Raw genomic sequence first — 25,765 nt, forward strand, 5'->3', positions numbered from 1 at the left:
GACATGTCACTCTTGTGACATATGCATTTAAGATGGCATGCATATTTAGGGTGGCATCTCGCAGTGTAATTCTTGTCTGATGAAGAGAGGTTTTGCTTGAAATGTCACTTTGATGGATTAAATAAGTGAGAACTTGAGCCCTGCAGTTTGCAAGCCGTTTTTATTTTTTATTTCCTTTTTTACTTTTCACTTATGTTTGGTTCAGCACCTGTTCCGAGTTTGGATTGGATGTGCATGCATACTTCTGCTTCGAGAAGTAAAATTATACAGTATTTTTGAGTAAAATGCTCAACAGAGCAAGAGACCTTGTCTCACCAATTCTTACAATGTAAGAGGTTGCAAATTTTTTGGTGTCACTTGATTTTCTTGCCGAGGCGTTTAACAAGGAGTTCTCCCTTTCCTCTCTAACTGTACTTTATGGGGTGGTTGAACCAGGCCTCTATCCACTCTACCAGCCAGAAATTTACTATTACAATTGTGGAAATCTGAGAAGCCCCCAACATTTGACATGTGGCTGCAGGAACTGTTTCTGAAAATCTGGCAACCTGTCATTAATCTGAAAGTTAAGACGGGCTAACCATGTCTTAATGTCATGTGTTGATAACCTACAGATCATTTCGTTGTAACCTCTTTGTTGTTTTGTGTCACCGCCAATATTTATTTATTTTTTGTTTACTTTCTTTTTGCCTTTTTTGTCATTTGTATATCCATGTGGTTGTCCAATAAAAAATGTTTTTTTAATTATACAGTATTTTGACTAACAAGGGCTAAGATTTTTTTTGGTGTATTTGAGGTTTGATGGTACTTCTTAAAGGTAAACTTAATATATATGATACCTTGAGCTCCTTAGTCTTAAAACACGCATACTTTAGAGTCTGTAGATGTGCCCCGGGCAAAAATGGTGAACATAAGTCTTTACCTTTAAGCAACTTTATTTTACAAAAAATCTATCCATTGTATTTAATCAGGGTTCCCACACATTTTATAGACAACATTTCCAAACTTTTCAAGGGTCTATACATATTTTTTCACTTTCCTGGTGTTTTCAAACATATCAGATTCAAACTCTCTTCAATCATTTCAGCTCACTAGCACACAGGAAGGGAGAGACAAAACCACTGAGAAAACGACGACACACGTGATGGTAAACGAACCATCACACATATTAAAGCTACATTAACACAATAACTACAGATAATTAATTTGCCGTTATGTTACATTATGTGGAGGATTATGCACAGAACGTTACTGTAACAATTTCATTATATACAACAAAATCTCATGACTTTTCCATCATTATTTTTGATAACTCCATTCCTTCTTCAGACCTGGAAAATGTGACTGATATTCCAATACTTTTCCAGGTTTTCCATGACAGTGGGAACCCTGTTTAATATTTGCTAAATTAGGCTTTCAGATGTTTTTTTCTGCCATCTTGCCTATCTTGTTAATTATCTTGCAGCAACTTTGGGAGGCATGGATGTGTCCAAATGAACATCCCGATCTTGTCACCAAAATTATGTTAATATAAGTATACAAGTATACTGAAATTAAACTGTAAGCCTTGTTCAGAATGATACATCAATAAATTAAAGTTCATACTGCTTAGGACAAGTTGGATAAAATACTTTTTAATGCAACTTGGAATAAAAGAGACCAGTTTCACAGTAGCCAATATTGACGGGGAAAAAAAAAAAAAACATACATTGCCATCATTTACCTAGGTTAGAGAGAATTTATTTTTTAAAATAAATATTGAAAAATAAAACATTACTTTTTGGTGATATTACTGCAAGAGACATTTGGAAAATTCTATTTATCTTTCCAGAAAAAGTTAAGTTTCCAGAAAAAAATCATAAAAATCCTACTTCCCATGTCTGAGCATTTTTAAAGACTCTTGAAACATTGATTCAAGACATTTTAATGCCAATAAAGGCCTTATATTTAGATTAATGGTTCCAGTGCCTTTAAGACTTTTTAAAGATCTGTGGGAACCCTGTAAATATGCACTAAATATCAGCTGACTTCATCTGCCCTCTAACATAATCAATTTAGGGTCTCAAAATCCTGACGAATTGACAATAACAGTCAGAGGAGGCGTAGAGTGCCTCATTTCCTCCAAATTGGAGAAGGCCGAGTAAAGATGTTAAAATTATTTGTATTCTCAACACTAGAATCAACACCTGCAACAAGATGAAACCATATTAAGGGAGAGGAAGGACAGTGTTATAAAGTCAGGTTATAGGTATTAAAAGCCTCGGTTAGTTCAGTAAGACCACACAACTGTGGCAGTATCACTCATATTTATCTGTATTTACAATTATAAAAGGGAATATTTAGTAACTAGAATTCTAGGGTGAGAAATTAATTTAGATAGATAAACTACAACATTTAATAATGTGATGACAAGAACACACAGATTCTTGAGTTGATGTACTGTATATTAACAGCAACTAACGCATTTATTTGTATGAAAATGCGACAAATGGTCCAGTACAAGTCAGTGGTTTAACATAACAGTAACGCAGTAATGCTCTGGTTCAATCATTTTTCAAGGGAAAAACAAAAACATGGATCATCTGAAGATGATAAAAAAAACACTGATAAATTAACATTGCTATGTTTCATTTACAAATAAAGAATAAAGTTAGAAAAACTTCATAAAAAAGAATCCTTGGGTCTATTTACAACTTCTGTACAGGGATGGAGAGGACTCTTCCTGCTGCAAGAAAGACAGGAATAATATTGTTAGATGAGCTTGTACACTAAAACATAATTTCACTCTTGAAATACCAACAGTGCACCTATACATTTTTATTTATGTAAAAAAGCACTTTAATGCTTAATTAAATGCTATGTTTATAAAGCAGATTTTTTTTCCTGCAGAAAAGAAAATTAACACTGGCCATAAAGTGCAGCAGATTTTTCAGTCAAATTGGAAACACTGAAACTTTTCGGCCTTCTCACCTATAAACGATTGAGCAGGTTGTTCTGAATGTCCTCATACACCTGGTTGTAGATCTCCTCTTTAGACTTCAAACCATCCAGGGACTCTGCAAAGCATAAACAAGCTGACTGATTAATCAGATGTTTGAAAATTGTCCTTTTACAATACACTCAAGAAAAACAGGAATTTAAGAATACACTACAAACTACACGTAATATTCCCAAAGAAATATTAAAAACATACAGTCTGCAACATACTGATATTTAAGCCGCTGTTTTCCATCTCTCTCCTGTGCTTCAGGTACATCGGCCACACGTGGCCATCAAACAAGCCGGGAGGGTCGGGGACGGTGTATTGTCTTGTACTAAAGATAATAACAAATTGTTAGAAAACGGCAATGACTACTGAAAGGTAAGTGAGAACATAATTAAAGTAAACATTAAAGTAAACACCAACAATGCAAATTTTATTCACACTCACCTTCTCCTTCTTTTGCACTCCTCATAGGGAATTGTTATGTAATAGCTCTTGTCGAAAACATCCAGCAGAGGCCTAGAGAGGAGACGAACGACATTTATGATAACACGTAACCTCAGTCTAGAAAAGGAGCACAGTACATACAGTCTTTTATCTGCACCCCTGTGGCATGCTTGTCATCCACCTCAAGCATGCTGACTCAGAGAGCCTCTTTCTGCTGAAAGTCTTATCTTAAACTGCCTGCTTGGTGGGGTCCCGTGTACGTGCACCAATATCAAGCACGCAAAAGCATCATGTGACATTACAGAAATATCTCGGTACATCCAGTCTTTGTTGACATGAATTTCTCAGAATTCATGAGAAACAACATTGCTTTTTGAAACTGAAACTCCTGTGGTGTGAATGCTGATTACATGAGACGTTATTCATTTTACAGCAAGATTTAAAACACACAACAAAAATAAATTACAAATTGTGCAAACAGACATAAAATCTAACTTTATTCATTTGAAACAACTAACCACATTTCCTTTTGATTAAACCAGATTATGTGTTAATCAGCATTACAAACCAGTTGTTCAGGGCGGTGCAACCAAGATTGACACTTCCATCTGAGCACTTCCACAAAAGAGGCACACACAGTAAGATAAACCTAGTTAATGAAGAGCAACTTACAGGTAGTTGTAGAGCAGAAAGCCCTCCACAATCAGGATGTGGATCTGCTCATCTGGGTTGGCCACATCAGATGCAGGAGAAAGAGTGACGCCATGGGAACGGGCAAACTTCACTGGGTTCTCGATCCAGCCTTTTACCGTGTTGGTCATGGCCTCCATGTCCAAAGCTGTGATCACTGCAGAGCAAGAATGATAGAAAAGGAAGACGGTGGAGGGTATAGATAGTAAATTAGATTAGACACAAGCCAAGTACATAAAAAAAATGGATATGTGTTTCTCCGTTTTGCTCCAAGTTACTGGAGGCCGTTATCAGTTCAATGTTGTGCATAAATGGTTATATGTGATGTTGGAAGGTGGGGCTATATGACATTGAGGATTACACAATGAGTCATTGGCAGTCTTCAGTGAAGTCTTACCATCCCATTGTCTAAAGCCGTCCTCCCCGACTTCTATCTGATCAGGTTTCTGAAATAACAGTCACCAATAAAACATTGCTGCAACCTCACAGCTCTGAACACTTGCAGATCCCACTCACATGCCAGAGTACTGAGGCTACACAAGTGCACACACACAGGAAAATAGAAAAGGCAAACAGCAAAGGGGCATGCATAGATTATAGCAATTAATTTATTTAAAAAGTACATAGCTTTAAATGAAACTAAGGAAAAGAGAAGAAAAAACATGCATCTGATTGTTAAAAAATGTTGAGAAATTCTGAGTTAAGTAATGCAAAGTTGATTAAGGTTTGTTATGTGGCTATTGCAGGAATCTGTACATTAGGATTCAAATTTTTTTTTTTTTTACAGCATACAGTGGAGGTAAACTATGGCGGAAGTTGTAAAAAAAAACAAAAACAGGCTAAAGAAACTATGCTGCATAGACATCCGTGTGGGGCAGAGGTTACTTGTGGTAGCACCCACTGCTTTGCTTACATGCAATGCTCATGCAGAATTTATAAAGGGAAGAGTACGCAAATAACACAGATAAAACCTTATCCACTATGCTAAAACTCACCTTGAAAAAGTCATCTTGGTGCACAACGCAGCAGTTAGGCAACGTCTTGATCAATTTATTTGTCAGGGTGGTTTTGCCACCATTAGTGACTCTGTAAACAAAAAACAAAAAGTGATAAAATACACATTCATACTGTGTTGCCAGATACAGCCACGGTTTAAAGTACATTGTTTCGATTAGGTTTAAACAGCCATGCGAGTTATCGGCCAGAGGACACGTGGCGTCCTTTGTTTACATTTTACAGTAGAAAAGTGCAGTTAATTTGGCACACAGGACAAAAAGCCACATTTTCCTAAACATTATTAAGTATAATAAAGGCTGTGTTTGTGTTGTGTGTTAATAAAAGGTGCACTTCTTTAGTAAACACATGTTGCTGAACGAATATTACATGCTCTATTTAATTTTTCTTTAAATGTGACATTACAAGCAATTAAATGATCATTTGATCGTGTCATTTCCTGCGTTAACAGTGCACATATAAATAGTGATCACATCAAAAACTGTTTTTGGTTTGGGACGATTGTAAAGTTAATCTCCCTCCACTTTTGAACGGAGTCTGGCGGTGAATTTTCAAATGTCCCGCTCGATTTATGACAACAAACCAGTCACACCGGACGTGACTAAAACCGGTTTAACTGCAGCACTTTCTGGCGGGCAGCTGATAAAACATGTGGGCCAAACGGATACTGTCTATCAACCATAAGTTAATGCAAGTCATCATTTTAAAATAAATACCTTAAGCTAAACCACCACCTTAATTTAAGGCATTTCCACGGACAATAACATAACACACAAGATTATTTAAGTCAACGGTTAACTGCTTAACTCCACTTAACTATCAATTTAGTTAAGATGACATTACAATATTTGAGACGGAAGTAGATGTGATTTTACCAGCAAAATGGCACCAAACAACGAGCCCTTTTGATGAAATAAAACAACTTACCCGCCAATTCCTATAATGTATTTCATCCTTTCGTGTCTTCTTGACAGTCCTGCTCAGCGTCAGATAAAAAAATACCCTGAGAGTACTCTGTTTTTAAAGTCGAAGATAAAAATCCAACAAATTACAAGCGTCAAAAAGCTTTAAATTCAACTTGTAGTTCTGGCAACTTCTCTCTACTGCTCCATTGACTGTGGAGGCGGGGGGCACTGCGATTTATACCCACTTTACGTCGTGTTGCGTCACCACTCACGCAGGCACGGGGCGCTCTCGTGGTAGGACGTGCTCGTGCTCTTTTTAACTCCTGCTACGTGCCTCTCCGCGGGGGCCAATCAGAGCTCACGGAACTCCTGCCGCGGGCCAATCACAGCCCGCGGACTCTCACATCTTAACATATACCCCGGCACCTGCTGCTCCTGTCCGTCACAGCTGTGATCAGAAGCTCGTGCTCTTTCGTTCATCTATTAATCCACCTGATGATGTCACCGTGGAAAACTACCATCGATGGTGTCTTATTGAGACGTTATTGTATCAGCTGCTTGTACGGCTGTTTGCCAGTAAACGCGTGATTACATCTCTGTTAACATATCCGAATAATCAACTGGGAATACATGAATATAATTGTTACTGATGGATATTTTTAAAGGCAACCGTCTATGAATTAAGTTATTAAAGTCAGTAAACCTTCATTTTAGACTATTATTTGCTTAATAATGGAATGCGACCGGCTCATATTTGGGACAGGTGTCAATATGGGACGGATTTTTAGTTACTTTTACAAAAAAAAACCAAAAAAAACTGTTGCTGAGCAAATATGGGACATACAATCAAAGTATTCATTTAACATATGTCACCTGGGCAAATTGGATTTATTTTATTAACAAACATGGAAAGAAGGTAATGAGCAACAAAATAAGAAATGATCCAGAGGTTACCAGGAAATCTGTGAAAAGTACAAGAAAATTACATGATAGTTTCACCCTCTCTGCACTGCTGGGGTGGTGCCCTTGAGCAAGGCAGTGAACCTCTATCTGATTAGACTGGCTTAAAAAGGTAAAAAAAAAAAAACAACTAAAAAACCCAACAACTATACTATACAGGAAATACTATAAACTAAATTTATTTTTTAAATTCTTTTACAGAATGATTATTATTTTTTAGCATTTTATTTATATATGTCTGTTATTTTTAATTTTTTTTTGTTTTTCTTTTACGGTTTTTGATTCTTTTTTCTAATTTTCAGGTTATTTTCTTTTACTTTTTTACTTTTTTTCCTAATTTTTGGGTTATTTCTTCTGATGTTGCTCATTGTCCTTTACCTAAGCTTTTGAAAGACACCAAACCAATTTTCTCTGGCCTCAAAGGGCTGGCTCTATCACACTAGCACTTGTGGTTTTAACAAGATCATATTTTTGTCCTAAATATATCAAGTCAATACTCTGTTACAACGTCACACTGATAAGCATAAATATACTCACATCCCAGAAAAAGTTTCATGTCTTACTTTAAGTGTGTCACGAGTGTGAGAGCAGTGTAAGCCAGCAGGTGGGAGCCTAAATTTAAAGGGAAACGGTCTAACTAGGGGATTAGGCAAGAGTTACAGAGCAATGTACAGCAAATGTGTAACAAAGTATTAATTTTGGGATTATATAATATGAGTTATTTATGGCACTGCCTCGAGGTAAATCACCCTCTAAAGTGTGTGTGGCATTCATGTCTATTCGTGTGTGTATGTGTCCCTGTGTAATGTGACGCCTGCCACAGCCACCAGGGGTCAGAGGTTAACAGTCAGGGTCTCTCTCTGTCAGTATTGCTGTGTAAGGGAGAAGGATGTGAAGGGAGACTCGTGATCGTCTTATGGTCACTGTGACATCACAGGGCTCCTTCCGTCCAAGAAAAGACAGAGACATTTCTTAGGAGGCCAAAATCAAACCCGATCACGGCCCCGACCTGATATGTGGGTCATCCCCCCTAAAGATGTGACATCTTACTAAAAAGGCTGCACTGAAAAGTAAGGTGTCTTTTTGGGACGTCATCACAGTGGCACCCTCAGGTCAGGGTCGGGGGTCATGGCTACCTTTATACAGTTAATGTCTCTCCCCACTGACCTCCTCTGGTGAAAATGATTGGAGGCTGAGATTATGGTTTTTGATAGCCTGTAGCACGCTAACTTTTTAAGATAGCACAAAGGTAATGGTATATTGTGAAACTAGACAACCTAAGACGTCCAGTCCAATGTTGACATGGCCATTTTCAAAGGGGTACTTTGAACTCTCATCTCATGATATCTGAACGAAAATAGGTTCTATGGGCACCAGCGAGTCTCCCCAAAAATTGGGAGGGCTTGTTCCCTGCAGATATTTTGTTCCTTACAACCAATGTAGTCCTTCAAAATAAAACTATTTCTTTGTCTTTTGTTTTTTTAATTATTTTTTGTGTGGCTTTTGGCTTTATTATAGATAGGACAGTTTAGGCATGAAGTGGGGGAGGGAGAGGGGGTGACATGCAGCAAAGGGCCAAGGTTGGATTTGAGCCTGTGTCTGTTGTGGCGAGGACACAGTCTCCGTACATGGGGCTCCCGCTTTAGCAACTGACCTCCTGGGCACTCCAGTTCATTTGTCTTTTAAAGGAAAAACTATTTGAATAACAATCAATCGCCTATTATGCCTATAGATACATAACATATTAAAACAAGATTGTTGTGAAACAAATGTTAACTGTCCTAATAATTCATAATTTTAACCATAAAGAGGGAAGACAAAGTATATCAGTATGTGCTTCTTTAACTCTCCATATTGACATCATTTTCAACTGGACTTTGTATTTTAACACCATAATTGCAAGATTAAATTTTCCATTATAATTCAGTTGTGGCTTCGGTTGATTTTCAACTGCCCCATCTGGTCACCAGAATAAATAATTCTGGGGACCCCGCTGCACTCATCAAGCAGAAAGAGTGTCATTTTTGAAAAGTCATTCATGTAAAACGAGTTCAGCAAGTTGCTTATGCATGCGTTTATATAGAGAAATTAGACATAATTCTGGCACCCTGTAAAGAGATTCAATTTGATCTGCTCATATAGTTCAGAGCAGCTGTATACGTTCAGATGTATGTGGAAGAGCAACGCTTTTTATTTGATTACAGGCACAAATGACTGCACATTAGTGGTTCCCTTTTTTCTACAATGCCCCACATAACAGGTAAATTGATTTCATTCTTATCAACAGGTTACAACAATGGGAACACTTGTAAGAAAATGTGCCTAGTAGAGTTGTAATGAAACATCATGATCAAGACAACATACTGGATGTTTCTTTCAATGCATTATGTTTTGTTATGCACAGTTTTTACAGACAAAACACACAGGATGCTACTACTGCCATACTGTCCATGAACTCAAAGCCCTAATTGCTACTAAAACTTGCAATAACTGCTTTTGTTGCCCTTTAGGGTGCAGTGAAACCAAGCTGTAAACACAACACTGACATAAAAACACCTTTTGACAAACTTGTTACCCTCGCCATATAAACTTTTATCTTACGTAAAGTGGTCCGCATGGACAACACTCATCTTAATCATCAAGTATTTCAGGCCAAACTTTGTATCTGAAGGCTCCCCTGTGACAGAACAAATAAAGTATGAGAACATTAAACAAATCAGATTTTGGAGGAACAGTTTATTCAGTTATATTTACAAGGCAGAACCGATCATGGCGATCTAAAGAACTCCAGAACCATAAATGATGGATCATCTTTCCCATTTAAATCTGAGCAAACACTTTACAACAGACAAATGGAAGGCAAGTAATTTGTAATATTATAAATGTTGTGCTTTTATCATCAAAATGAACATTTTGGTCAGGGTCATGTCAGCCATTGCTATGCAAACCTTGCTTTTAATATTGGGTGGGACTTGATTAAGTAAACCTATAAACAACAATGGCTACAAATGGAAAGGATACTTTTTACATTCCTTCACTTATTCCTGGATTTCTTTTAATCATTTGGTTAAACAAAATAGGCACTCAGTTCAGCAAACAAACCGTGAAGTCGAACCCTTTTTTTTTTAACATTCCTGCAAGAAAGGCAAAAGAACAGAACTGAGATGGCACTTTAGAAACAGACATTTCATGAGTCCTACTTTCTGTTCAAAGGAAACATAAACACGTTCATGCCGTACTAACAGCTACACGACTGCATGACCTCAGTAATGCTACTTAACAACAACACAAAACACACTTGAGGAGAACTTTTCTCCTCTTAAAAATTATAAAATAGTGCAAAAGAAGAAAAGAAAAAAGAAAATAGGTAGGCAGGCAATACAATTCTGCATTTCTTTACAAAAATAAAAATTCTTACTCCTCTGCCTTCATGCTACAATAAGTTGAAGAGATGGAAGACAAGAAAGAGAGAAACTCAGAGTTACCCCATGAATCCATAATGCAATTAGGATGTTTGAGAAATGTTTGAACTTCTGTTAAATATGACATTTGTCCTAAATGTTCATCACGTACAACATCACTAAAAAGGACGAGGGGATGTCACTTGGCTTAAATGAACACAGCTTTTGAAATCACAAACTAAATCTTCACATAAGTCACATTTCCTTTCAGAAGGCGCTGTATACTTCATCAAGTTAGTGGTCTAAGCAAGTCTTCACAATCTGAGCAAATGTTCCCATATGAAACAGATCAATAAGAGTTATAGATCATTTATAAAATTATTAAGCAATCATATGTATCAATGTTTGTGTATTTTGTCTTGATTTTGGCCACTTTGATACAAATGTCATACAAAACTATTGCAAATGTTTTCCATATGTTGGATTCGTATTATATTTATATTATACATGACTTACAGTATATAATGTGCAGAATACATAGTATGAGTATTAATTTAAAGCATATTTGTTTATTGTTGCATGCATGGATGGATTACTGAGCAGGCTACTGGGCACAAGTCCAGGAGCCCAAATTGTCAAAGGCCCACACCTGTAAAATGTTACTCAAAGAGACACATACTGACCAGAAAGAGACTCAAAATGATGACAAAAAGACGCAAAGCAACTATAAAGACGTACAAAATAACTACAAAGAGGGGCAAAACAACTGCAACGAGACACAAAATCAAAACAAAGAGACACAAAATTACCAAAACAATACACAACAGAAACACAAAGAGACCACAGACGACCACAAAAAGGGGCATAACATTCACAGAGACACAGAATTATCTCAAATAAACATAAAATGACCTAAAAGTGACACAAAACACCAAAAAGGAGAGGCAAAACAGCCAAATGAAAGAAGAAAAACCATTTAGTCTGTGTGTCTTGTTGTGGGCTGGTGGTAAGGTCATATCTGTACCCAGAAGCCCATCGTTTCATAATCCGCACATGGTTGTATGACATCTATTCAAGTCGCCAAAATCACATTATACAAAATAAACAGGCATCGTATTTTACAACATATAAATGATTCTTTAAGATCTTCTCATATGGGTTTTCCAGACCGCAAATATTGTTCATGTTCCTGTATTTTCAATGCACAAGACGACTGAGGCACGTTATACACACAGGGTACAGTACAGATGTTAGTACATTTAGACATTTTAAAAATGTCAGTACAGCAAAAGAGAGTTTAAGAAGGCCTTATAATACAGCAGGTATGAGGCAAACAAATAATAATAATAAAGATGAAGGCATCTGATGCATTGTAATTTACATTGAACACACATTTATATTCACACGAACCAGCATGAATATTAATGTGTGCTTGGTCTGGTGGTCACGCACTGACCTCTGCTACATCAAAAATGTTGCCGTCAGGCATCTCTGGTCAAGTGTTAACTCTTCCATAACATATTTACACATTACTAGCATCAGGTAAAGGAGCTTATATCTCCAATTGTTGTATGTTCTGAATTGTTGATGCAAAACTCTGCCTTTTTTATGTTAATTTAGTATATTTATTATAACTAAAATTAGAAGAATAATTTCTTAAAGCCGTAATCCTTTAAATGAAGTTACAACACAGTCATCTTTAACTGCAGTTACAAATTTTTCTCCCAAAGTTAATTGTCTTTCTTCAGTGTTCCAGTTAATTTTGTGTTGCATTATAAGTTTCTGTCATTGTCCTTGGTCTTCCAGAGCCTCGTGATGATGTAATAATACAATATGACCAATATAATGGGTCCGACCACACAGCAGGTTAATGAATTGATGAACCCAAAAACAGTTTCCATTTGTAGAAAGAGTGCAAACTTCCTGTGGTCATTCATTAAGTTGACCCTCCGTCAGAGAGGGAGAAGGGGTTCCACATAGAGGGTTAATGAGACGGAGCGTTCACCGTCTTGACAGCACTAATCTTCAGCTGGATGTTGGTTAAACAAGGAAGCACATGTAGACTCGTTGACCAACTGCTTCATACGGGTATAAAACGAAGGGTTCATGCTCCATATGTTTGTTACACTCTGCACAAAGAGAGGAAATGGTTGTGGGTGAGGAAGGATGAGTGGACAATAACAACGTTTTGTTGCTCCTCTATGATGATCGAGTTAAAATGAGCAATCTGGTCCGTTTAGGGGATAAATAATAACTGTTGTGTTGTGTGTTTCAAAAATTATTTAGTCTGTGTATGTAAAAAATCACTTTAAGTTATAAACCCATGAACTCCATAGAATATGTGAGAACCTGCCTGAGCCACCCTGAACATTTAGCCAAAATAAAGCAGATAAAAGACATGTCTACACCTGGTATTAAATGCATTTTGGGTACAAGTAAACAGCTCTAAGAACAGGTGTGAATGCACCAAAATTGTCCTCAATGCATCTTAAGATCTGACCATTCAGACCACATTCAGAGGTGGAGTGTGCCACATAAGGTCACATTATTTCAGCAGTGTGCACACTAATGTGTCCACACACACTGAAGCACCAACTACTCAGCTGATGTTGCTAGATAAAAAACTGATGTCGCCATCTCACAAGCTAGATGCCGCGCAGAGAGACCACCTCTTCAGCCGCTCCTGCCGGTAAAGGATCAGTTCAAAGTGTCCCAGATAAGCACAAACTAACAAAGCAGAGGCAGCAGCCATCACATGATCCCAAAAAACTCACACAAAATGGTTCAAATATGTTGTTAAACCTATTAACTGTTAGGCGACGTTCTCACTAACTGCGGTGCAGAGCTCACACTCCTGCAACAGCAGTTTCCTATGATGGTGAATGAAATGATGCAGCTATGTGTTTATTTGCATTTAGAGCAGGACAGTGAGGTCCGATCACAGGTAATCACTCGAGACATGTGGAGATGCATTTTAATGCCAGGTGTGGTTGTAACCCGTCTCAATCCGCTATTCCTGACGTGAAAAAAAAAGATCTGTTTTCATTTTAAGGTCGCGCCCTCAGTCACAGTTTAAACCTTAAGTAATATGGACACCATTACTCCAAGCAACTTTTTGCTTTTTTTGTCCTGCTTGCTGTTTTAAATCAATTCTTTGTATTTCATCGTTTGGTTTTTCAGCTTCTATGACTTTTATCAGAGAGACAAAACAGCTGCAGCTTACAAATGTATATATCCTCCAGCTAGTTTTAGCTGGATATATACATGCTCATACGCATGTATCTCACTAACATTCTGACTCTAAAGTGTGCGTTAAGTTAAACTTAAATTAAATTCTGTTTCAAGAGACTTTGGTTTGTTGCTAGAATTAGTCTAAGGATGAACCTACACTGAAATGAACAGGACCTTGTAAAACTGAAGAGGAGCAATGACAAGCAGAAAAGGGTAACCAAGAGAAGCGCCTCTAAAAAGCTGAAAAACAAGTCCATGTAACAATCGAGCATCAGTGCTAATGGCAGCACAACAACACAAACTGCAGGCAGATATCCCCCCTGACAAAAGAGGACTGTCAACTGGATGAATGTGAATCTGAATCTGAATGTAAATAAACTCTATGAACCAAGACACCCTGCACAAATAACGACAAATCCTTCAACCCACATTCACGCGTCCTGCTTCTCCTCCAGACAAAAGACAGTCTACATCAGTCGAGTTTTCTCTCCACAGGCCATTATGCTCATGCAAATGGGATGAATCTCTTTGCCACAGATGCACATAATTACCTTTACCTTTAACTGTTGCTAACCGTTTCTTTGTTATTAATTCTACCTCATCTGCATGTCCATGGCATTTGACTCAGCTAAAATCTAAAGAACACTTTAAATATTCTACTTGATTATCTCTCTGAGAAAGAACTGAGTTGAGACAAATTGATCTGCACAAGAAATAGCTCCCGTTATAAGTGTTTTAATGCCGTGTAACTTTGCAAGCACACTCCTCTCTTCTCTCCTCTCTCGTCAGACTTCTGATAAATAATGTAGTTTCCATAATGCCCATACAAGCAAAGAACTGACACAATTACTCATTTTCAAAATGGATGTTTAGGCCTTTGTGATTGCTTAAACACTGCATGTAATGAATGCCATCTAAAATAGTAAATAACTTGAAATAAATTTTGTTTCTTGACAGAAAGTGTGAACAGTACTGCAATATTTGACACTGATATTAATCTGATCTTTTTACTGAAATACAATAACTGAGCTGAACTGTTAGGATGTCTCTGTGGAGATAAGATTGACTTTTTGGTTAATCTATTTCACAGCACAGAGCCACATCTGGACTCCTATAGAGGTGCAAAAGTGATTTATTTTACCGTAACCTGGGAAGCCCCGTCCTTCTCATAATCCTTGGTCTACAATCATCGACTTCGGCCTGAAAATGAGAAAAAAAAAAAAACGTTTAAAAAGTTGGAAGATTGCCAACTTTAATAAATGTCCCATCTAGTGAAATGTCTGATGTGAAAATGTGATTTTAAAATCTAGGATGGACCAGTACCTCTCTGTCTTTTTAATTGGTTCCTGTGGGACTGACTGCTGCTGCTGCTCCTGTTGTCTGTGCTCCTGCTCCATCCTACACACACACACACACACACACACCAACACACACACACACACACACACACACAAGTTATATTAGGCATTTGGGTTGAAGCTAATTTCCTGTGAAATCTAAAGGCAGTCTTTTGTAGCCACTTAATTCAGGTTAAGTGCTTAAATCAAAGCTCATTTCCTGTGTAACTCTGTATGAGTAATATGTATGAGTGAGAAATCTTATCTTAAATGTATTTTACCTTTCCCTCCGTGCTTTAATCCTCTCCTCGTCAAATCTGAAAATGAGTAAGACTGTTATATCCTCCAGTAAATCCAAGTCCTCTTAGAGAACTAGAGTGCTCATCCCGTTTCATTTTTATTCAAATACATTAGGTGCCACATTAGACTTGTTCTCTGCAAGATTTACAAGAATAATAATTTTGAGGAGTATCTGCTCCCTGCAGGTTGGGATCACTGCTACGGCTCATTTTCTCCATCTAGTGTTCAGAGATACTTACTGCACCACACACTCAGGAACATGGACATGCTCCATGGGTACGATCTCTGCCAGCTCATCCAGGCTGTGGACATACTGGATCTTATTCATGAACTTCACGCTGCAAAGAGCAAAAACAAAAAAACAAAAAAAACAGCATCATTACAGTAGCTGCATCACTGATGTCACAAAATTGTCATGATTAAAAGCATGGTCTTATCAGTTCACTGTTCAAAAAGCATTTTAACTTGTGCACCAAGTTAAAACTTTGAAACAAAGTGTCCAGTTGTTGGTGTGTGTGTTTACCTGATAAAGGGCCGGGATATAGCCAGGACGGTTCGTATGAACCAGGTGGGATGAGCGATGACCAAAGACTTCAGATTCTTCCTCAATCTGTCAAAAAAGAAATAACAAGTTCATTCACTTAACACATTTCCAGTGTCTAAAAAACTAAGATTCAAGAAGAGGTTTTCTCTGAACAGTCCTGCTGTAAATTTAGCCTCTGACTCATCCTCAGTTACGTACTGACAGCAAGAGACAACTTCCATTAACCTCCTCTTTGTATCTGTCAGTGTCAATGTCATGCATTTATTTATCCTGATGGTGCTGAGCAGCTACAAGTAGCAGAGTGGACCTAATTCATTATTTCAGTTCAGAAAAATTATTCCTTAAGGGTCCGTATGCGAAATTCAGAGTGTGTGAGTTGTATGGACATGGTTTTCGACATAGAGGTGGATGAGCTGGTGGCTAGCAGCTAACGGTGCTAACTTCATGAAAAGCGCTAAACAGCAAGTGCTGCCAGAGCCAACAGTGTTAACCAGTGGGGAAATTGAGGGTGGGCACTATGCACCCATCTTGACACTGTCCAGGTCTCAGCGGTAACCACTGTATGACCACATTGCAAGGTGGCGCCAATAAGCTAGCCGGTGAGATACACACATGCTCTAATATTAATATGCGGCAGGACCAACTTAATGCAACAAACCACAGAGAAGCTCAGATTACAACACACACAGAGGTAGTGTGATTTTATTCTCTGCTCAGGACACTAGTATTCCACAAAATCTTTACGCCCTACAGCCTTTATACCTTCATCACCTCTAACGACGCCCTACTATGCTCATTTTCAGGTGCATATTTGTATATTGGGGGTCTAGTAGAATAGGTTTACATGCTTTTATATTCAAAAAACACATCATGTGTCTCATACTTCCCTTTGCTGCAGCACCTCTGTCTGAAATAGTCTGTCTGAGCTTATGTCCCGCCTCCTGAGAAGCCCAGTCTGCTCTGATTGGTCAGCTGGCTCTCTCTTTATGCACATTTCATTCTATTTGTTACATTGTGATATCACCACGTTTCAGAAATAACCACTGAAACTCAAACGAGCTGTTTCAGGCAGCTTAGGAGCAGTGCCCTCTGTGGGAGAGAGAGCTCCCTTTTGCTTGAACTTTGGGCTTCATTACTTAGGAGATGTTTTACAATCACAAAAATGCTATACAAAACAATAAAGAAAAGAGAAAAAACCCAAAAAGCATAATAGGTCACCTTTAAAATATCATTCACAATCATAGTCAGTGTGTTGAAGTAGTTTCTCTTGTAGTTTTTCTCACCTTCTGTCAATCATTTGGTAACATTTCTTCAGCCAGCTGATCCCAGGCATCTTACCCCGAGGAGTGGCTCCGTTCATATAGATGATCAGGTAATCTTCAGCAACGAGCATCTCCAGACTGCTCACCACGTACCTGGAGGAGGGGGACCACATCATGCATGGATTATGAAACAACAGGGGCATAGATGCATCAAAAGAACAAACAGACATGACAAAAATGGTTTATTTCTGACTTAAGGCCTGATGCCTGGTATGCACATTATCAAAACCTGCACTGTAAAACTAAAAGTCACTCACAGGAAGAGGTTCTCCATGATGTAGTGGTAGTCTGGACAGCTGCTGTCAGGCAGGTAACAGGCCGAGAAAACAATGATGGCATTCAGGCCCTCGCCATAATAACCTGGTGGGAGAGATATTCAGTTAATAGTGAATAATGCCTCTCTGTATGTGGCTTAAAGGTTCAATTTTATCTTTAATAGATTCAATGGAATAACTTCGTTTCACTGACCTCCGTGTGTGATGACCCGCAGGTACGGCCTGATGACCTGCATGTCAATACGATGCTCCTGTTCTCCGATGATCACTGTCCTCCAGAGGCGTCCGTTGTTGGCGTTGCCCTCGTCGTCCAGGTCTCCTGAACCATCAGCAGGACCTGCTTTGGCAGAGGCCACCGGTGTGTCATCTGGATGGGCACAAAGCCAGATCACATCACATTATCATCACATGTGGCAGCAGGGCTGGTGAGCCGAGTTTCTTTTTCTTTAGTTTGTCCCGTGTATTATTAGTTTAACTGACAACATTATTTATCCTTATTAAAGTGGACATTCATTTAATTTTGACTCAAGTTCAAATTTACATGTTTGCTTCTTTTAGGTTCTCAACCCATGTGTGTTTGCTCCCCCTTTATGTTTAATTGCAATTTCTTGAGTTTTGGAAAATAAACCTTTTGTGTGGAAAAGTAACATTGATGATGCAGTCTGAGCGATGCCCATGACAGTAAACCTCTTCTTCTGAAACTCTTAAACAATTATCTTTCAGCTAGTTTTAAAGATCAGATGTTATGATTTAATAAAAGGGGTTAAAACAGTCATGCATGCGTGTTTTTAACTGCTTACCTTCCCACTCTAGCTCGTTGCCATTGGTGATGAACTCCAGCGAGTCCGTCTCATCAGGCGTGTCAATATCATCAATGTTGATGTCCAGGTCATCCGGTGTATCCAGGAAGTCATCTGACAACAAAGAGCCCTCGCTTTGGTCCAGTGAAAGGTTCATCTCCGGGGCAACCAGCGTGCGGCGTTTGCGGTGGGACGAGGACACACCAACGCCTCCTCCTCCAGGTGGGCTCACATTCAGGGAGTTAGGAGGAGCTGCAGCGAGACAGATCAGCAAATGTAAGTGATGTCATAAAGCTGAGTTATTATGGACTTTTAACCAATCAGTGTTACTTACAGGCTCTGTCGTCTGTGAGACCGCAGGAGGGATCCATGTCTCCGTACTCTGGTAGCGGTCTGGAGGGAAACACACACAGGTGAGCAACCAGTGCCGTGCTTGTTGAGTATAATATACAAGCCAGACATGATTCTGCTGACACCTGACTCAAACCTGGTCTTAACTAATAAAAAAGCAACCTTAACCTTTGGCTCAAAAATAGATTTGACTTAAAAGAGCAGTGTGTAGGATTTAGTGGCGGATTTAGTGTGTTCATTGTTCAGGAGGTTTTTACCGGGGGGTCAAATTATCTGCAGAGGTCTCCTTTCCAAAACAAGCAGACCAGGTGATTCAAACAGGTAAAAACACTGAATAAAGCTGTTTCATGCTCAGCACCTGCTAACGTGTGCTCAACTTTTCCTCTTATAACTTAAGATCCAGATGTTCAGGAGGTTTTAACCAGAAGCTGAATTATCTACAGAGGACTCTTCCTCTCCAAGACACACAGAAGTGGTGAGTTGAACCAGTAAAAACACTTTATAAAGCCTGTTATAAAGATGTTTTAGGTTTAAAAAAAAATCTGTTTTTCCAGCGCCGCCAACTGCAAAGTGGTTGTTAATTACAGCAGCCACAATGCGAATGGTCCTGTCTAGAGCCAGTGTTTGGTTTGTTCGTTCTGGGCTACTGCAGAAACATGCCAGTGCAACATGGTGGACTCTGGGGACGTGGACCTGCCATCTATGTTGATAAAAATGGCTCATTCTTAGGTAACGAAAATGTGACTCTTCTTATTTTCTGCTGTGGCTGAGGGTGTAGAGCGGGTAGTCCTCTAATCAGAAGGCTGCCGTATTGATCTTTGGCTCCTTCAGTCAACATTTAAAGTATCCTTGGGCAAAATGCTGAACCCCAAATTGCTCCTAATGGCTGTGTCATCGGTGTGTGAATGTGTATGAATGATTAAATACTGAGAAGCAGGTGCCACCTTGTATGATAGCCTTGTCCACCAGTGTGTGAATGTATTATTGTGTTATTGTGAATGGATGAATGTGACTCATAGAGTGAAAGCACTTTGAGTGGTTGAACAACTAGAAAAGCACAATACAAGCGCAGGTCCAATTACCATTTACTGTGTATTTTCAAGTGATTATACATTAAAGAAAACATACTTATTGTATTCAATTTCTGCCAATGTATCACTCTAAATCCTACAAACAAACCTTTAAACTGGCTGTTTTTCTGATCTCTGTTCTCCATGCAGTTGTCTCTAAATCGCCACAGTATAACTTGTAACACTCTGATTAGGATTTTGTGTTCAATGGACCAGTCGAGGCGTGGGTGTTGTCACTGATCTGGCTGAGAACTAAAAAGAGGAGCAAGCAGAAGAGGATAGAGATGGTAATTAACTTCTCTCTGGGGAGAGATGAAGATTACAGGGCTGCCAGGCAAGGCATGAGGGGGAGGAGAAAGGGAGGAGAGGGGAGAAATAGAGGAGAAAGGGGAGGAATTTAAGATAGAGAGTGTGTCTCTGCATACACACAAAGTTGTGCAGCTCTCTTCCCCTGTTTATTGTTGACACCCTGCACAGAAGGAGGAGCGGACAGGAGGACAAAATGCTCTACATATGTTTGTGCAGCATGTGCCCATCTGTGTGTTTATTTGAGAGTAGGCAAAACTATGCATATTAGGGCAGAAGCGTTTTTTGCATATCAGCAACAACACCCAGTGCAACCAGAGGACTAGAAACTACAACTAAATGGTTCAAATGTAAGAGATGCAGAGAGCTACAGCGCAGTGTCGGATCAGCAGAGGGGGGGATTTTCGCTGCATTGTGAAAGCCAACTGCTTCATCCTCCCATCTTAAGGAGGACGGCGTGTGTGCTCCTCCTGAGCCAAAAACACTGACTTTAACGCAGAGAAACACGATGAATGGTTTGAGCCTGCTCCCCCGGGGACCCCTGCAGTGATTACCAGTCCAACGCTTCCTTTGTCAGAAATGAAGCCGAGTCTATAAGCAGATTTCCTCTTTTAACAATAGCAACATGATCTCTTTTGTTCCTGTTTATGTCTGCATTGTCCTTCAGCTACAATCAACAATATCAGGAGGAATCGATGATGCTTACCTTCTAGAAACAGAGCAGGGCTGCTGTAGTCAGAGCTGATTCAGATGAGCTTTTCAACCTCACGCACCTCTTTATTTGGTTTGCTCACTCATTCCCTGTCCCCTCAGCTGAACCAGAGCATCCCTCACAGGCTGCCTCAATAGTCTATATGCTGATGACTCCGTCTCCGTCTGTCTCTAACCAAAACCTGCCACCATTTTCCTGGCAATGCTGTGTTGTTGATCAGTGACTGCTGTTGCGTCACATGACGTAGCCTGAGACCATTTACAGACAGAGCTGCACCTGCTCCCTGGCTTCCTGCCTCCCAGTCTGACAGAAGAGGAGGAGGGAGGAAGGAGGAGGGAGGAGGGAGACCAGCAGTGACTGTCATCACACTTCTCCCCAGCTCTTTTTCTGCTCATCATGATCTGCAACAACCTCTGAACATTAAATCCTCACACTCTCTAAATCCTTCTGTAGCCATCTCGATGAATAACTTTTTCCTTCATTTATCTCACTGCTTCTCTTTTTTTCTGTGAACATGAAATTTCATGTCACACTGTCCTAAAACCTCACTGCACATTTCACACCAAACAAATAATCATTAAAACCTTTAGTTTCAATAGTGTATAAATGACTCCACTGTTTACACAGTAGAACAGAAACAAGGCTGTCATTGCTATTAGTATGTTTTTTATAAAATAAAAAGTGTTAATATTGCAAAAATACAGATTAACATAGACAGCACTGCTTCTGAATCCACTTGACACTGGAAGTGATAAATAAAGAAACCCTATTTGGCTATTAATCCATAATTAACTGCACAATTAGTCCTAAATAATGAGCCACTCATCCATAAATTAAAATGAGCTGCACACACATACACTAGAAAACTCCATTTAGCTTAAGGCACACACACAGCTTTAAGATACTGTTTCCAAACCTGCGGTTCCCAACCTCCACTAGGGGTTGCCAAAGCCTCATGAGAGGTGATGAAGCTTTTTTGATTTAGTGCAAGAAAACATTTTTATAAATATATGATAATCCTATATCTCAGTATTTTATTCATTTCTATGAAGAAAAGAAAATTGTTGTTTCAAAGTTTAGATGATTATTTAAGTTGTTTGTAAGTGGCTTTTTTCCCTTAAGAAGCCCTTTTCTATCATTGAATAAACTGACAACTTCTGACAAACAGTGAACACAGTCATGCGGGAAGTTTGTGTAAAACGAGTGATTTGGATGATTTTTTGCACAGATTATTTCTTGTGAATGCTGCATCAGATATGAGTTTTCCTGATATTTATACTTTTACTTCTTATACAATTCTCTTTCTCTAAAAATAAATAAATCATACATACTTAATTGGTGTCTTTGCCACTGTTTTTGGTTGTCTTAACTGTGTACTTTACTAATGCAGGATCAGCGTGTTTAGCAGAGAGTGAAGGCTCTGTGAATATAAATGAGATAATAAAGATTTCTTTTCTTTCAAATTTATATTATAAATAATTTTCTTATTTTTGAAAATAGCAGTTTATTTTAGTTTTCTGAACAGAAATAAACTGTAAAATGCTATTTAAAAAAATGTTTTCCTACAACCCTTAAAATCAAGAAGGCCTCACTACCCTCAGCGAAGCTTTGGTGAACCCTAGTTGGGTTCGGACCCCCAGGCTGGGAGCTGGTGATTCAACATATGAACTTAAAAACAATAAATAAATAAAAAAACTATTCACAGGGCGTTCTGTCTCTGCTAAACAGCCTCATCCTGCATTAGAAAAGTATGCAGTTAAAAAATCCCATAGAACAATGGCCAATGATTGTTACAAATTAAAAAAAAATACAGAATACACAGAAAGAAATGTAGAAAAACTTACTAAAAATATCAGGGAGACTCATCTCTTATGCAATATGCAGAAATAATCTGCACAAAAAACATCCAAATTGTTCATTTTGTACAAACTTCCTGCAGTTATTGCCTGTAGTATATGTGTCAGTTGTACAGTTAATCAGTCCTGTAATTTTTATGCATTATAAATATTCATTAAATTAAAACTAATCACTTAGTCAGTGGTCGCCAGTTTAGTCAATGATAGAAAAGGGGTCCCTTGAGAAAAAAGGTTGGAAACCACTGTACTAAGAGATGCCAAAACTACTTTTTTTCTCAGTTGTCTCATAGTTATCCATTTAACATCACCCAGCTGGCTGTATTTGACATCAACAGGACATTTTAATAGATGATTAGCAGTAGAAAGTCAAAAGGATCCCACCTGGGGAAGTCTTCATCCTGCCACTCGTCTTTCACTTCTAAGTTCTCCATTCGTAGAGTCGCCTCTGTGGTGCCCATCCCTCAGCAGGGAGAGCAGGGGCCTGGATGCGTGAAGAAAAACGTTTCTCTATGAACCCCATTTACATTAAAAAAAGGAATGCTGTCACATCAAATGAGTGTACGAACTAGACAGTGAGCATCATGGCTGCACAGCAGGAACACGTGTTTGACTCATATGACAAAAGAAAAGTCGGCATTGTTGAAGGATTTTATACAAATCATTTTTCATCTTAATTTGGGGGCTGTAACAGATCCTCAGTCACATGGTGTTGATCCCTCTGTCCAGAGGGGCACATGTGAGAGGCATGTGACCGACTCAGGCAGGGCTCACTTTTTTGAACTCGGCTCTCCTCAAAGTCAAATATCGCGAACAAATTTCTTCCTGGGTGGAATTCAAGAGGCCAATGAGGAGGATGACATGCACACTTAATCCTCCCTCACTGCCCCCTAATCCGCCCGCACTGATGTGGCTGCTGCCTGTTTGATCTCTCCTCACACTCGGGCTTTGTGTCACCAACAGAAAAACTTCTCTTCAGATCTAATAATCATTCGTTCATACCTTAGTATAACTTAATGTCTGTAAGTGTCTCTTTCTGTTTCTTTGTTTAACCTTCTAAAACCTGGAGCAACGTCGCTTTTTCTTTCAGACACCTTTCACAAGTATTTAATCCTTTAAACCCATGAAAAAAGGCATAAACAAATTGGTAAGAAATGTTACAAAAATTGCAAGAAATTCATACATTTTAAAAAACATTCTTTTTTAAAAACAAGGGAAAATGTCTAGGGAAAATAGAAGCAACTTGGGGAAAGATATAGTTATAATCATCATATTTACATATATAAAATGATGATACAGAATTGTTATATTTTAAGCACCTTTTCCACATCTTGTTTGCCTTTTTAAATTATGAAAAAAAAAAAAGAAGATTTTCCGGTTGGGTTTTTTTTTGTACTTTTTACAAAGTTTTTGGGGTCATTTCTTCTTTCATTTCTCATTGCCTTCCTCCCATGTTTTTGCAAGAAATCAAGCCAGTTTGCTCAGATTTCAAAGGGTTAATTGTACTGTGAAGTCTATGGTTACATCATCATTAGTCTGGCATTTGGATTATTTTCAAATCTACATTTTATTTTATGTCTTTATTTCAATGTGCACGGACTCCAGGAAGATTAGAGGCACATTTCTGTTCATCTAATGGGGAATCTTGAACACAACAATAAACTACTATCAGGATAAAGTGACAGATATAAAAATAACTCTTTATCGTATTTGTTAAAAACGTTACCTACTATAGCTTTAATAACAGAGGCACAGGTCTGTTTTGGCTGATGAAGCGAATGAGAGGAGCACTGTGGATATTGAATTGAGTGACAGAAGACTCCCAGGTTTGTGTGGACGTTATACTAGAAACAGACACTTTGAGGAAAGTTTAAGCGCTTGTCTGGGCGTCTTTATTTTAGACTACAGCGAACTAACCAAACCTGTGTGATCCTGCCATTCAGTTGATCACAATGAGAAATTAGCGTTCCTGTGGTGTAATTACTAGAGAGCGTGGAGTGGATTTGATGATTTTGGCAGCAACACTCATGACTAAACTGGAAAACAGCCAATTCTAACATGGAGGAAATAATTCATTTCTGCAGGGCTTACATTACACACGAGGAACAAAGCAAAGATTGTAGCATGAACCTTAATCCTATAACATCACACACTTGACTGTGGAAGGTCAACGTCACATATACTCCAGTGTGACAACACCCTGAAAAATAAAGCTGGTGTGCAGAAAAAAGAAAAAAAGCATTTATTGTTATTCTCAAATCATGTATGACACGCTGGAAAAAAAACATATATGTGATGTAACTGTCAGTAAAATGATTCCAACAATCGTTTACGATTTCTACAAAATGCTGTATTTGACCTTTACTCTAAACTGTACCCTGTAATATGCAATTAAAAGACCCAGTTCCTGTACAGGTATTGTGCTGTCCATGTTCACTTATTCTTCCTAAAAACATCAATGTTGCAAAAAAAAAATTCTGCAAAATGCATCGGCACCAAATGTGCAGCACGTTATTATCACAGAGTGAAATGTCCACACAGCCTATCTGGGTCATCCCAAATGTAACAGTGAAAAGGAAAATCACTTGAATGAATTTAATATGTTAGCGGACAATCTAATGTGCATTCAGTCCGTGTGAGGTGTCTGCCATTTGCAGCGAGCAGAACATGCAAGGATGTGAAGTCAGTGACTAATACTCACATGAGCGGTGTGAGATCCCCTCAAAACCTCTCGCTCGTCTGTGTGTCCTCCTTCCTCCTCAGTCACAGGCGCAAAGATTCAAGGGGAGAAATCCTCCACACCGACAGAGAGGCAGGGGTCAGGCTGAAATCTCTCCTCTCACGCTCTCACTCATTCACATGCACACACGCACTCACGCACGGACACAGTCATACAGTGTCCTCGATGTCAGCCACCAGCCAGCAGCAGGTGTCTGGAGACAGGGGGCACCTCTGTGCTGGACTCCCCCCCCCGTCTCCTCCGCCTCTGGCCACCTTTGTTGGGGAAAGACTGGCCGTGAAGAGCGAGCCGACAGCCTGCCTCTCAGCTCGTACGTCCACACTACCGAGACACAAATTCCTTTAATCAGAATGCATCTGCTCTGGCATCATGATCTCCTTCTTTTCTCTGCTCACTCCAAGCACCTTTGGAGTATCTTTTCCCACACCTCAGTTTCAATTCAAAACCTTCTTTGGGTTTTTCCTGCATGAGCAGTAAAAATAAGCACCAGTCTCTGAGTCCCTTCACTCCATTTGATAATCCTACTG

The 25,765-nt window shown here is 38.9% G+C and overlaps 2 protein-coding genes across 3 annotated transcripts; both read right to left on the minus strand.

Annotated features, from left to right (window-relative positions):
- Positions 1-2,423: 2,423 nt before the first annotated feature.
- LOC121941049 (muscle-specific beta 1 integrin binding protein) lies at positions 2,424-6,318 on the minus strand. Of its 2 annotated transcripts, none has more exons than XM_042483759.1 (8): positions 6,059-6,318; positions 5,113-5,203; positions 4,515-4,563; positions 4,100-4,274; positions 3,428-3,499; positions 3,205-3,311; positions 2,968-3,053; positions 2,424-2,719 (listed from the first exon to the last, which is right to left on the minus strand). In XM_042483759.1, the coding sequence occupies exons 1-7, from the start codon at positions 6,082-6,084 to the stop codon at positions 2,968-2,970; spliced, it is 606 nt and encodes a 201-aa protein (XP_042339693.1). In that variant the 5' UTR covers positions 6,085-6,318; the 3' UTR covers positions 2,424-2,719. The 2 variants fall into 2 exon arrangements, with proteins under 2 accessions (XP_042339693.1, XP_042339692.1); XM_042483758.1 differs by having other exon boundaries at positions 2,424-2,722; positions 6,059-6,307.
- A 5,278-nt stretch (positions 6,319-11,596) lies between these two features.
- atcaya (ATCAY kinesin light chain interacting caytaxin a) lies at positions 11,597-25,379 on the minus strand. Its single transcript, XM_042480913.1, has 13 exons — positions 25,200-25,379; positions 22,883-22,982; positions 18,541-18,599; positions 18,207-18,458; positions 17,600-17,773; positions 17,389-17,491; positions 17,093-17,224; positions 15,789-15,875; positions 15,505-15,603; positions 15,247-15,282; positions 14,952-15,026; positions 14,770-14,828; positions 11,597-12,526 (listed from the first exon to the last, which is right to left on the minus strand). The coding sequence occupies exons 2-12, from the start codon at positions 22,957-22,959 to the stop codon at positions 14,795-14,797; spliced, it is 1,128 nt and encodes a 375-aa protein (XP_042336847.1). The 5' UTR covers positions 22,960-22,982; positions 25,200-25,379; the 3' UTR covers positions 11,597-12,526; positions 14,770-14,794.
- Positions 25,380-25,765: the final 386 nt, after the last annotated feature.

This window comes from Plectropomus leopardus, chromosome 3 (genome assembly GCF_008729295.1).
Source record: "Plectropomus leopardus isolate mb chromosome 3, YSFRI_Pleo_2.0, whole genome shotgun sequence".
In the NCBI taxonomy this organism is placed as follows: Eukaryota; Metazoa; Chordata; class Actinopteri; order Perciformes; family Serranidae; genus Plectropomus; species Plectropomus leopardus.